Consider the following 12500-nt stretch of genomic DNA (forward strand, 5'->3'; position numbering starts at 1 on the left):
GAAAATATATATAATTGGAGCGGGTTCAAGATTGGGCTGTCGTTGGATAAACAGCCCTATTTGAAAGTATGGGTAGATAAGTATATGAGTATAAGTGTGATGTTTGACTGCTGTTGTTGTATGATAACACTACTTGTAATAGTAATACCGTGGAAATGTGTGACCGGCAGTATTGAATTGTTATGTATTTGCTTTTCAATATGTATTAGATTGTTGTCATTATTAGTATGCGCAGTTCACGGACTCAGGATGCCGCACTTGTATAGATTATTACTTGGCGACGATGGCTATTTGAGAGCAAAAATTATACATTCCTTCCCAGCTCAACCGGGGACCACTCATGTCTACAGTTCAGAAATAATTGATTTAGTTTGAGAAGTCCACTTTAGAATAATATTGGGTAAGGGTCCAGGGAAGGACATGAAATATACCAAGGAGATTGCTTAGTTAAACATGAAAAGTTTAGAAATAACAAAAATTAATCACACTAATCCTCATTTGTGATTTCTAGGAGGCTTCTCACAATAACCCTCCAGGGTAGTGCATCGGGATTTCATGAGAACCAGTAGAGTTTCAGCCCATAACCACCATAACAGTGGCTCATCATCAACCAGTACCTGTGGGCTCTGCACCAACAGCACTCCAGACAAACGTAAGCAAAGCTCCACCACATTTATTTTTGGCAAGATAAAGTGTTACCTAGATCGTTATTACTTAACAAATTGCCAGGAAAGTGTATGAGCTCAGTCTGGGCAGAACACATGTCATGTAATTTTGGGAGTCTTTTGCCTGAGCACCGACAGGTGTGGAGGCACACCAAGTACTGGACACAATACCATTATAATTATTGTCATCAGTATAATTAGCTTCCACATATGAAAACTATCTAGACAATCCACTCAAAAACTTGTTCTATCTATTGAGGAAAGCATAAAGTCTCCCATCCAGCCCAAGCGTGGCATCCATAGAGCTTGGATTAGTCCTATATATGACAGTGAACGGCCAGAGACCTCAGTACTTTTATTTGATATAAGTTGATAAGGAAACCTGGTGCAAATTTTTAGATTTCCAAAACATGTGCATATGTAGAAAATTATTTTATTAATTTTTAGTTTATTTATTTGATAGTACATGTCTGTGTCCCTATGTGCATGTGTGTGTGTGTGTGGGGGGGGGGGGTTCTTTGTTTGGTTGTTTGTTTAAATTTTTTTGTGTGTTTATTATGTGATTCCAATGGTATATCCTATTTACATTAACAGAAAAAGTACTAATAAAGTGAAATGTGACCCACTGAAGTATTTCAAGCAGTAACTCAGTAATATTGGTCCTGTTATAGTGAATATACCTTTGATTTTGTTCTATGTCCAGATCACCACCAAAATCTGAATAACTGGTTCTTTTTATATATCATGCATGCATTTTAATTAGTGTGCATCAGTAGCCTTTTGCATAAACCTGGTGACAAACCAGTTCATGAAGAGGCCATTCATGAAGAGGCCATTCATGAAGAGTCCATTCATGAAGTAAATGCAGTCAGTAATTTCATGTTTAACCAATTCATTTAACATTTGTATTCCTCATATACTATACATCTATCTAGTTACTGTAATAAATGATTGGTTAAAAATAAGCATTTCCACAAGGCAAGTTGATTATTTAATGACAATGTTATATAGGAATATGATATGATTTCTTGAAGATTATTCTGTAATGTCTTGTATTTCATCTTCCCGTGCAGAATTAAAAAAAAAAATACCATGCTCATTTAATCTTTTCCCAGTTACTGTATCTTAAACTATTTAAAAATGTTGACTTTCTTGTTCCTCTAAGAGTAGTACTGTTCTAAAGTAATCGTAGCACCAAGATCTGTTTTATGAGTCTTCAAAATGATAATGATATTCATATCCTAGTGACAAAATGAGATTAAATAAAAAATAAAGATCATTATTGACAGGCTATAATATGAATGTTGAATCTTGGTATGCAAATTTCTTAAATATATAATAGTCTTAACCCAATTTTTTTCATTTTAATATGCCAACACTAATTGGGTTGTGTATGCGTTTGTGTGTGATATATTTATTGCATAGAAATGTGTTAAAAATTTAACTAATCTTTACTTAACAGGCCCATAATGAACATTTTGAAGATGAGAGGTTTACCAGCCCTGAACCGCAAGATTTTGAAAGTGGGATCCCAAAGCCATCCACAACAAATAAACAGCATTTTTCATCTCGTATCAAAGACGTCATTTGGTTCTGATATCAAGAGCCAAGGGTTTCACAGCATCAGATCAAGTGGACTTTATGTAAATTGCAAGAACCAATCAGTTGCAAGTAGCAGATGGCAAGGATCCTATGTAAATCAGCAAACAAGGTCGTTCTTTTCTTACTTTCGTAAAAAAAAAACTTTAGAGGACCAGCAAAAGGCAGATAATGTAGATACACACTATGATCTAGTCTATAGTGGTAATTCACTGTGGTATATTCATTTAGCATTAAGTTCAGTGCATCTGTCTGGTGCTGCAGTTGGTGTGTGTCTTACAGGAGATAAACTGGGATTTCCAACTGTGAATTTGATTGATGAAATTATAGCAGCTCCACTAGAAGCTGGCTGTTTCATTACTTTTTCAACAGTCATATGTTTAGCTATTGTTCAGCTTTCAAAGCAATATCCTTTTCGTATTTATTATAGTGAACTTGAAAATCAGTTCATTGTTATATTATCTAGTTTAATGCCATTTTCAACAAGAAAAGTTTATCTCCAGCCAGGGGAACTTAAACCACAGCCACCTGGACAATTAGCTAGTTTGTTACCATGGTCTACCCATGTACATAAAGGTCCTTCACAAAACATATTACTTTTTTTGGACAGCTTTAAGTACCCAGTGTATTACAATATGCTTCTAGGTTATCAATGAAACAATGTTCATGATATTTGTTGGAAAGATATTGTTTATAGATAAAAAAAAAAAAAAATTGTGTATATATAGAGCAGTTTTTTGGATTGATTTTACAAACAGCCTTTGTATTCAAACATCAACAAAGCTTGTAATTCATGTTTGTAATGTATATATATTTTTAGATATGGTGTAAATAATCTTTAGTAATTATGCCAAGCCATATAAATCAGCTTTTTTATATCCTTAAATACACTGATATATTTGGAGAAAAATGACCAGAGGCAGTAATATTTACTCTTCCAGAATATTCCCTGTCTAGTGTTTGTGCACACACGCAAGCACTTGTATGTAAAGCTTAGTGTAATTAAGATCAAGTTTTATAAACCAGTGAATTCAAACCAGTAAAGAGAAGATTTTTACATGATGTTATTTAATAAATCTAATTATTTTACCTACTCACTCATTATTTTATGTATTTATGAAGACATTATCAAAACCAAAAAAATAAGTGAAATAGATATATGGTGGTAAGTTTATATGTAGCAATAACTCTCAAAAGATGAGTAAACAAGATAGAATGATATCTTCCTTATGAACAGTTTGGATTTTTTAACCCAATGCTGCCGGGAAAATACTCTGTGTGTGTGTGCGTGCGTGTGTGTGCGAAACATCTCAGCACATTTCACAAAACATCAACAAAGCTTGTAATTCATGTTTGTAATGTATATATTTTTAGATATGGTGTAAATAATCTTTAGTAATCTTGCCAAGCCACAAAGGAGTCAGTTGGTAGCCCTTGTGACCTTACCTATTTTCACCTTTCCTTAAATTGGTTTATTTATTTATTTGTTTTATTTTATTTTATTTTATTTTATTTTATTTTATTTTATGTTACTAATACTATACATATTGATGGTGTTATTTTTATTGTAGACATTATAATTATTATAATGTTACAAACATTAGTAACAGCATAATAAGATAATGTAAAATATTTTCATAAATCAAGGAAAAGGGTAAATGGGCGAGACAGGCAGTACTTATTGATGACTTAGTACAGCATTGGGTTAATTATTTAAGTACATCGTTACAATTTAGGTATCTTGTGTCTCCACCAAACCCTGTATAAGCTTTGTAGATATTCACATCATGTTTGCAAGAGGGTTAATTTGAAAAAGAAAAGAAAAAAGTATATGGCCTTCTTTGCGAGACTAGGTAAAACAAAACTGGCATGTAATGTACAGAAGCAAAATTTGTGTGGTGCACAATAATATCATATTTCCTTTTTCCTTTATTCATAACTAAAACATAAACTGTAGTTTTGAACTGTGTCATTAGTTCTGAAATCCATGTGTAGAAATCTGAAAGAAAAACTGAAATCTTAAAAGCCAGATACAAAGTACAAAGACGAATTTTATGAATTTTTCTTAATCTAAGAAGTCAACAATGATCAACTGAAGCTGCTGTACAAGCTGATCTTCACCATTCTGGCATTTACCAGTGCAACAATGATTATTATTTCTCCTATGTAATTCACTGAAAGCCTCTTTGCTACTGAATATCAAAGAAAAGTTTGTAAATAATACATTATATATATATGTATATATATATATATATATATATATATATATATATATATATACATATATATATATATATATATATATATATATATATATATATATATATATATACATATATATATACATATATATATATATATATATATATATATATATATATATATATATATATAAATATAAACTTAGTGCAAAAAAAAATATTATAAGGACAGCTTTACTTCACCTGCAATCACTTGCTTGTTGTTGCCATGTGAGGCTTAGGAAGCAGAGACTGAAGCCCAATGTATGGGAACACTGCTTGCATCAACTAATTTCTTCTTCTTTTCTTCTCCCTCCTTCCTTTTCCTTCTCTTCTTCATCCCCTTAGTCTGTCCACTTACTTTTTTCACCACAATACTTTACCATAATGCCGGTAACCTTTGATTCCTGGTACATTTGTTTGTTTGGACCACTGACCATTCTGGAAATCCAGAAACATTGCCTTGCTGAACAAAAATGTTTACCTGGGGGCCCCCAATCCCTTGCTCGTTGTTGGACCACAGCACTTGCCTCAACTAATTATGCAGTCTTTTCTTCCTTTTTCCTTTTCTCCCTCTTCTTCATCCCCTTCTGTCCACTTATCCAAATCATTAACCCATATTTATCCTTTTCACAATACTTTACCATAATTCTGTGTAACCTTTGATGTCTGGTACAATAGTTTGTTTTGACCATTGACCATTCTGGAAATCCACAAACATTGCCTAACTGAACCAAAAAAACTTTACCTGGGGGCTTTGCCCCCAAGCCTCACCCTATTGCTATATTTTGTGTTTGTTGCTAATGACCTTAGATGTTGATGCAGCAGAAAATTTCTGTAAATTAATAAAAATTTACCTGGGGGCTTTGCCCCCAAGCCCCATCCTATTGCTATGTTTTGTATACGATGCTAATGACCATAGGTTTGACACAGCAGAACATTTTCAGTAAAGAAATAAAATAAATTCACTTTCACCAGTTTAATGACAGAAATAATTAACTCAAATGCTGGTCTCTTGGATTTGAAACATTTAATTTTAGAATATCAAATGTCTTTGCCCCTCCCTTTTCCAGCTCTACCCTTCTCATATTTCTGATGCAGTGAACTGCATCAATCCATATGCTTCATCAGCGATTGTCTGCAACACCCACCAGTCTCTTCTGACAAGTTTATGATAATTCCACCATTACTGCTCAGCCTGATCAGCCAAAAGAGCCACCTGTAGCTTCTGCTTAAAATCCAAACACCAGCAGGGACAGGGGCAGGTCTTTCGGAGAGAGGGTTGGGGCATCTGTGATAAAAAAACTCAAAACTGTCAAAGAGAGCACTCCATTTTATTGCGAGGCTGTGCTGTATAACTTTTGTGTTTTATCAAGAATTTTTAGTGTCACTGATGAAGTCTTAAGCTTCAGATAAAAAGTAAACAAATCACAAACCTCAAGGACACATAACCCTCTTGACTACACCATGGAATGTAAAGAATTTATAGTATCCTGTGTTTCCCTGAAACCTGATAAACACCTCAAGCAAAAGATTTTGCTTAACTTACATTAACTCTAACCAGAAGTCATGTCCCCTGTAGCCAAATATACTGCTATGAATATCCCACTGCCAATATTTTCATACTAAATATATCTTTCAATTTCTCTCCTTACGTTAATATGTAGTCTTTGGACTGTAGCACAGCAAAGCATCCTCACTTGCAGCCCTGGCCACATGCATGCTTTGTTTGCAATTTTACTGACATGTACAACTTATGAGGAAAATGGATGGGTTCTTAACAGTCTGCAAAAACAAAAAGATGACTTCATCAGTATTTTTAAGTGAGTTCCAGAAAAAAAAAACTATAAGCTTTGTATATTTTGCATAGATACAAAGAAAATGTCAAACACAAGCCTACCTCTGCTCAAGCTCTATGGTACCAGGTTTGGTGTTCTTTATATATATATATATATATATATATATATATATATATATATATATATATATATATATATATATATATATATATATATATATATATATAAGTATATATATGTGTATATATACATAAATATATATATATATATATTTATATCTATATAATATATATACACATATCCTGAGTTCAATTCCCCGTTTAAACGCAGGGGAAATGGCCGCCGTGGCACAAGTGTAAGCGCACCAACCGCGATTGACATATATGTGTGTGTGTGTGTGTGTGTGTGTGTGTGTGTGTGTGTGTGTGTGTGTGTGTGTGTGTGTGTGTGTGTGTGTATGTGTGTGTGTGTGTGTGTGTGTGTGTGTGTGTGTATGTGTGTGTGTGTGTATGTGTGTGTTTGTGTGTGTGTGTGTGTGTGTGTGTGTGTGTGTGTGTGTGTGTGTGTGTGTGTGTGTGTGTGTGTGTGTGTGTGTGTGTGTGTGTGTTTGTGTATGTATATGTGTATATATGTGTGTGTGTGTGTGTGGGTGTGTGTGTGTATGTGTGTTTGTGTATGTATGTGTGTGTGTGTGTGTGTGTGTGTGTGTGTATGTGTGTTTGTGTATGTATGTGTGTGTGTGTGTGTGTGTGTGTGTGTGTGTGTGTGTGTGTGTGTGTGTGTGTGTGTGTGTGCGTGTGTGTGTGTGTGTGTGTGTGTGTGTGTGTGTGTGTGTGTGTGTGTGTGTGTGCGTTGTGTGTGTGTGTGTGTGTGTGTGTGTGTGTGTGTGTGTGTGTGTGTGTGTGTGTGTGTGTGTGTGTGGTTTACATTGACATCTGGAAGAGATTAAAACGTGAACAGTTTGTTTGCTAACAATAGAGGGATTTTTTCCTGCAATTGGTACTCGATCATGTTCCTTTCTGCTGCAATACCATCTGCGACCATATTAACAAAAATTCAGCAAGACTGTAAAATTAGGGGACATCTGTGTGAACTGCAAGCTTTTTCACTGTCTCCAGCAGATCTTGGATCATCCTAGGTCTGGCCTTTTGAACTTCGTTCTTCATGATGTCCCATGCGTTTTTATGAGGTTCAGATGAGGTGAGTTACTGGAATGCTGGTTACTGTAAAGTATAGACCCCCACTGCCCTTGTTCCCAACGAAAGAATGCCAATCCATCACAATGTCTACATGCTAAATTGTCTTGATTGTGTGTTTCGGATCACAGCGCGACATGGTGTTAGGGCGACTACGAACTTTAAAGCTTCCCTTTTTGAAAAGGGCTTTCATCGCTCAACATGGACAAAAGGTTGCTAAAAAGCGACCAGACTTTGTTCCTGCTCCCCCAGGCACCTATATCTGGGGACAGAACAAAAGAGAAAAGGCTTCCCGACATCATATAAGGAAGGAAGCCCCTCCCCAGCCACATCGGATTTCTCCAATAAAAAGAAGTTTCCGGCTATTCCAAAAGTGCAGAAAAAGAAAAAGAACTACAGTAGTAAAGGTTGAAAGAACACTGCAAAAGCCTTCCCAAGAGACCATAATCTCCTCTTTGATGAGGAAGATATGTCTCTCCTATTGACTGCTGTAGTCACTGCAGTAGCAACACCTTTGGGGAGGTCGAGTGAGGAGGCAGAGAAGGCAGTCACGGTCGCCATGACGGCAATGACTCAGACTGTTGCAGTCCTGAAGGGAAGGAGGCTGGACAGAGCCAAACCAGCCCCACCCTCACCCCAGGACGAGACTCCCCTTCCCACTCCATCCCCGGCCATGCCCTCACAGGCAGAGCCAAACCACGCTGAATCTGTGCAGCCAGTGCCAGAACAGGCTTACCTTACCCAGGTAAAGTCAGCAAAGACAAAGCCTGAAGTGAGAAAAGCCAAACTAACAAAAGTCAGAGCTACCAAAGGCTCTCCACCCCCCAGTGGACCCAGGGATAGCCTGACAAACAGCCCAAAAACAGATGAAGATACAATCCCAATCAGCGAGGACTTCACAATGGAGTTGCCAGACCCCGACTCATCTCAATCCGAATACAATGACGTCTCTGTAATTAACACCAAGTAACATCATGACACACAATCTAAGCATACTACAGTGGAACATCAATGGCTTCTATACAATGAATGCCATCCTCCACTCAATAGTGCGATCAATGAACATTGACATTGTCATGCTCCAGGAGACATTAACAATGGAGACTATTCGCTTCTCAGGGTATCATGTCTTCATGTTGCCACACATAGCTGGCAAAAGAGGCTTAATCACCCTGGTCAGAGCAACAATCCCCTATGCACCGCACTGTGGAGACGATGTTGAATCTTTTGCTGTTGAGAGTCACCTGGCCGGGGTCCCCCTCAAACTGTACAATATGTACAGCAGGCCATTCTGTAGGAGCTTAGACATTAGCCAGGTCTGTGCTACTGCAGCACAAGACCGAGTGATCATAGGGGGAGACTTCAATGCACACCACCCCATCCTGGCTCCCTGCTGGGCACCGGATGTGGCTGGCTATCACAGTCCTAGACCTCACCTTGGTCACTGCGGCTCTGGTGGAGAGAATCAGATGGTGTGTCGATGAGACTGTCACAAGGGATCACCATGGCATTATACCTACCCTCATGGATGCTGGCCCAGTCCAAATGCCACAACCAAATCCAAGATGGAAATCAGACAAGGCCAACTGGCAGGCGTTTCAGAACGCCTTGGCCCACTATCTCAGATGCAATGAACCCACACAAAGTGAAAATGTGGAAGTGCTTGAAGCCAGACTTATCATTGTCATAAATCAAGCAGCCTCACAGACCATACCTAAACCTCGACCTTGGTCCAGGAGCTATAAAGACGCCTGGCACTTCAATGACGACGTTAAGGGTGTCAACCACAGAGTGAACATGTGCTTCATAGACCATACCTAAAACTCAGCCTTGGTCCAGGAGTTACAAAGATGCCTGGTACTTTAATGACGAGAGTAAAGAAGTCAACAACAAAGTGAACATGTGCAGAAAACAATTCCGGAAGCAATCGAACCCGATAATACATAGTCTTTCCTCTGAGGGAACTAAGAAAAAACTACAAAAAATAGTTGTCGCTCAGCCCCGGGCTTTGATGGGATTTCATACTCCATTATTTCCCACCTAGGACTGGCATAAGACGAGTCAGCACCAGCTGACACACGTTAGCGAGTCGGCATTAGTCGACACAGGCCGGGCTCCCCTCATTGGCATAGCCCGGGCGAAGCTCAGCTTCGCATATCGGACTTATCCTTAGGACTGGCAGGTTGAATTTGCATTCTTGCAACTCATCAACAAGTCCTGGGAAACTTCCACTCTACCCCAGAGCGGGAAGAGGGCTACCATAGTTCTCATCCCAAAACCAAAGGAATCAGGGAAGTACCGCCCCATCTCTCTCCTCAGCTGTCTGGCCAAGACGGCCGAGAGAATGGTACTAAACCGACTCCAATGGGAAATGGGATCCCCACATGAACACCTCCATGGGTTCACAAGGGGCATGAGCACAACATAGCCACGCTCTTAAACACAATTAGCACTGGCACATCTGTGGTAGTATTCCTAGACCTGGAGAGGGCTTTTGAATTAGCAAGTCCCCTTGCTATTCAGGAGACCCTGATCCAGAAGGGAATCAGAGGAAAGCTCTTGGCTTGGATAGGTCTCTTTTCAGATCGTTTATTGGTTGCTGCATTTCATTTGCAGATTCATTGAAGAGAACAATATCATCTGCAAATCTTAGATTGTTTAGGTATTCGTCTCCTATTTTGATACCCTTTCAGTTCCATTCTAGCTTCTTGAATATTTCCTCAAGGCAAGCTGTAAGCAGTTTTGGTGAGATGGTGTCTAACACCTTTTTTCATTTGGGATTTTTATCGGTTTCCATATGGATCTTGATAATTACTGTCCCATCTTCGTATATATCTTCCAATATTTTACACTATATCTCCTCTACTCCTCTACTTTTAGTATTGCTGGTATTTGTACAGAGTCAAATGCCTTTTCGTAATCGATGAATGCCATATACAGGGGTTTCCTATATTTGTTTTTTTTTTTCTCTTATTTGGGTGAGATGCGGTTGTGGTCTGTTGTTAAGAATCCACCGCGGAAGCCACTTTAGGCTGGTTAGAATCCAGACTGTCAGAGATGCGAGTTGTGATGACTTTTGTGAACAGTTTGAAAATAACTGAAAGGAGGCTTATGGGTCGGTATTTTTTTTAGATCCTTTCTATCCCCTTTATTATGTATCAAAATAATTGTTGCATGTTTCCAGGCTTTTGGAATTTTTCCGTTGAGAAGGTATATGTTAAAAAAAAATTGCTAGTTTCCCTGTTGCATACATTTCTCCCTAATCCGCGTCTCCTTTTAGCTGTTTTCGTGCTGGTACCTGAGATTATTTATTATCTTATTATCTTTAACCCTGTTTTATTTTTTTTTTTCTCTTTTTTTTTACCTTCTGAGGTGTAATTTAATTTGGCCTCTGACCATTCTATGGTCGCTGCCAACATTTACTTTAGTAATAATTTCCAAATTTTTACTTTATCGCGCTTATTTGAAATTATGAAGTCAATTTCATTTCCGATGATGGCGACTTCTATGTCCACTTCCGCTCTAGTTTTTTTCCGAAGATTGTATATTCATGATATTGAGTGATCGAGCCTCCTGAAAATCGACTAGCATTTGCCACGTCTCATTCCTAGTGTCCATTGCGTGATTCCCTACTACAGTTTCTCGTTCCCTCTTTTTATTTATTTTGGCATTAAAATCTCCCCTAATTATTGTCGCGCTAGCTAAATGAACATCTTCATCGGAGCTCTCCATTTCTGCATCACTGTGGCTGCAGGCTGAAGCATAGACTTAAACAATCTTTAAGTTGTACCTATTGTTTAGTTTTATTGTTACGGAAGCCATTCTTTCGCTTATACTGTCGAATTCCACGATATTCTTTTCTAGACGTTTGTGAACTAAGAAACCTACCCTAATTCCTGCTTGCTACCCTGAGTTTTACCTCTCCAATAGAGCACGTGTCCATCATTTAGTATCTTCTGTTCTTCGCCTAGTCTTTTAACTTCACACAGACACATATATGTGTATATATATGTATATATATATATAAGTAGATAGATTGATAGATATAGATGGAGATATAGATATATATGTATATATACATATTTACATAAATGTGTACACACACACACACACACACACACACACACACACACACACATATATATATATATATATATATATATATGTGCACACATACACAAATATATATATATATATATACATATATATACATATATATGTACATATAGACAGACACACACACACATACATATACCTATATTTATAAATATATATATACATACATATATATATATATATATATATATATATATATATACACACACACAGACGCACACATATGAATGTATATGTAAAAATGTATATATATATATATGTATGTATATATATATATATATATATATATATATATATGTGTGTGTGTGTGTGTGTGTGTGTGCGGTGTATACGTACATACATAGATACATACATATATATATATATACACATAAAGATATATATATATATATATATATATATATATATATGTACATGTGTGTGTGTGTGTGTGTGTTTATATATATGCAATTACACATATCTTATATAACGGAAATCCTGAACTGGTCACGTGGTGAAATAAATGTCAAAACTGTATTTTCAATGTTACGTAGCGTGCCATGCAACAAAAAGCATTGTTAGAGGTAGTAGATATTTAGTTTCCTACAGCATAGCTCGCCCCCTACTTGCACACTTTTTTAGTTCCAAAAACTGTAATTATAAAGGAAATCGCCAATGTGTCAACAAATTACCGAAGCAAACTACAGTTGATTTGATAAAAGCATGATAGAATTAGTTCTCTAATGTATATCCCCAAGAGATGGTTATTCATGGTAAGTCTTTTTACAGCAATTTGTCACCGCATTTTTTCACTGATGACCGACTTCTATTCCCTGTCGTCTCTGAACAGGTTTGCGGTCGACTCGCGTGGTACAAAGCGTTCGACATTGCGGAAATAAGAAGGAC

General features: G+C 37.2%; 2 protein-coding genes across 4 annotated transcripts in view; both read left to right on the forward strand.

The window, feature by feature from the left end:
* LOC125038335 overlaps positions 1–3128 on the forward strand; it is a 5776-nt gene extending 2648 nt beyond the window's left edge. Inside the window, exons 2-4 of the mRNA XM_047631802.1 lie at positions 1–66; positions 512–652; positions 2128–3128. The exon at positions 1–66 is cut by the window's left edge and continues 1944 nt beyond it. The gene's annotated coding sequence lies outside the window, so the exon portion shown is untranslated. The remainder of the gene's footprint in view (positions 67–511; positions 653–2127) is intronic.
* Positions 3129–12230: 9102 nt separating this feature from the next.
* Positions 12231–12500, forward strand: part of LOC125038152 (rhomboid-related protein 3-like) — a 7369-nt gene continuing 7099 nt past the window's right edge. The window contains exon 1 of one of the 3 annotated variants that reach the window (XM_047631485.1): positions 12231–12367. In XM_047631485.1, the coding sequence (XP_047487441.1) occupies positions 12338–12367 (30 nt within the window). In that variant the 5' untranslated portion in view covers positions 12231–12337. Of the gene's footprint in view, positions 12368–12468 lie in introns of those variants that run through there. The other 2 variants (XM_047631489.1, XM_047631486.1) reach the window with 2 other exon arrangements.

This window comes from Penaeus chinensis, chromosome 24 (assembly GCF_019202785.1).
Source record: "Penaeus chinensis breed Huanghai No. 1 chromosome 24, ASM1920278v2, whole genome shotgun sequence".
NCBI lineage: Eukaryota > Metazoa > Arthropoda > Malacostraca > Decapoda > Penaeidae > Penaeus > Penaeus chinensis.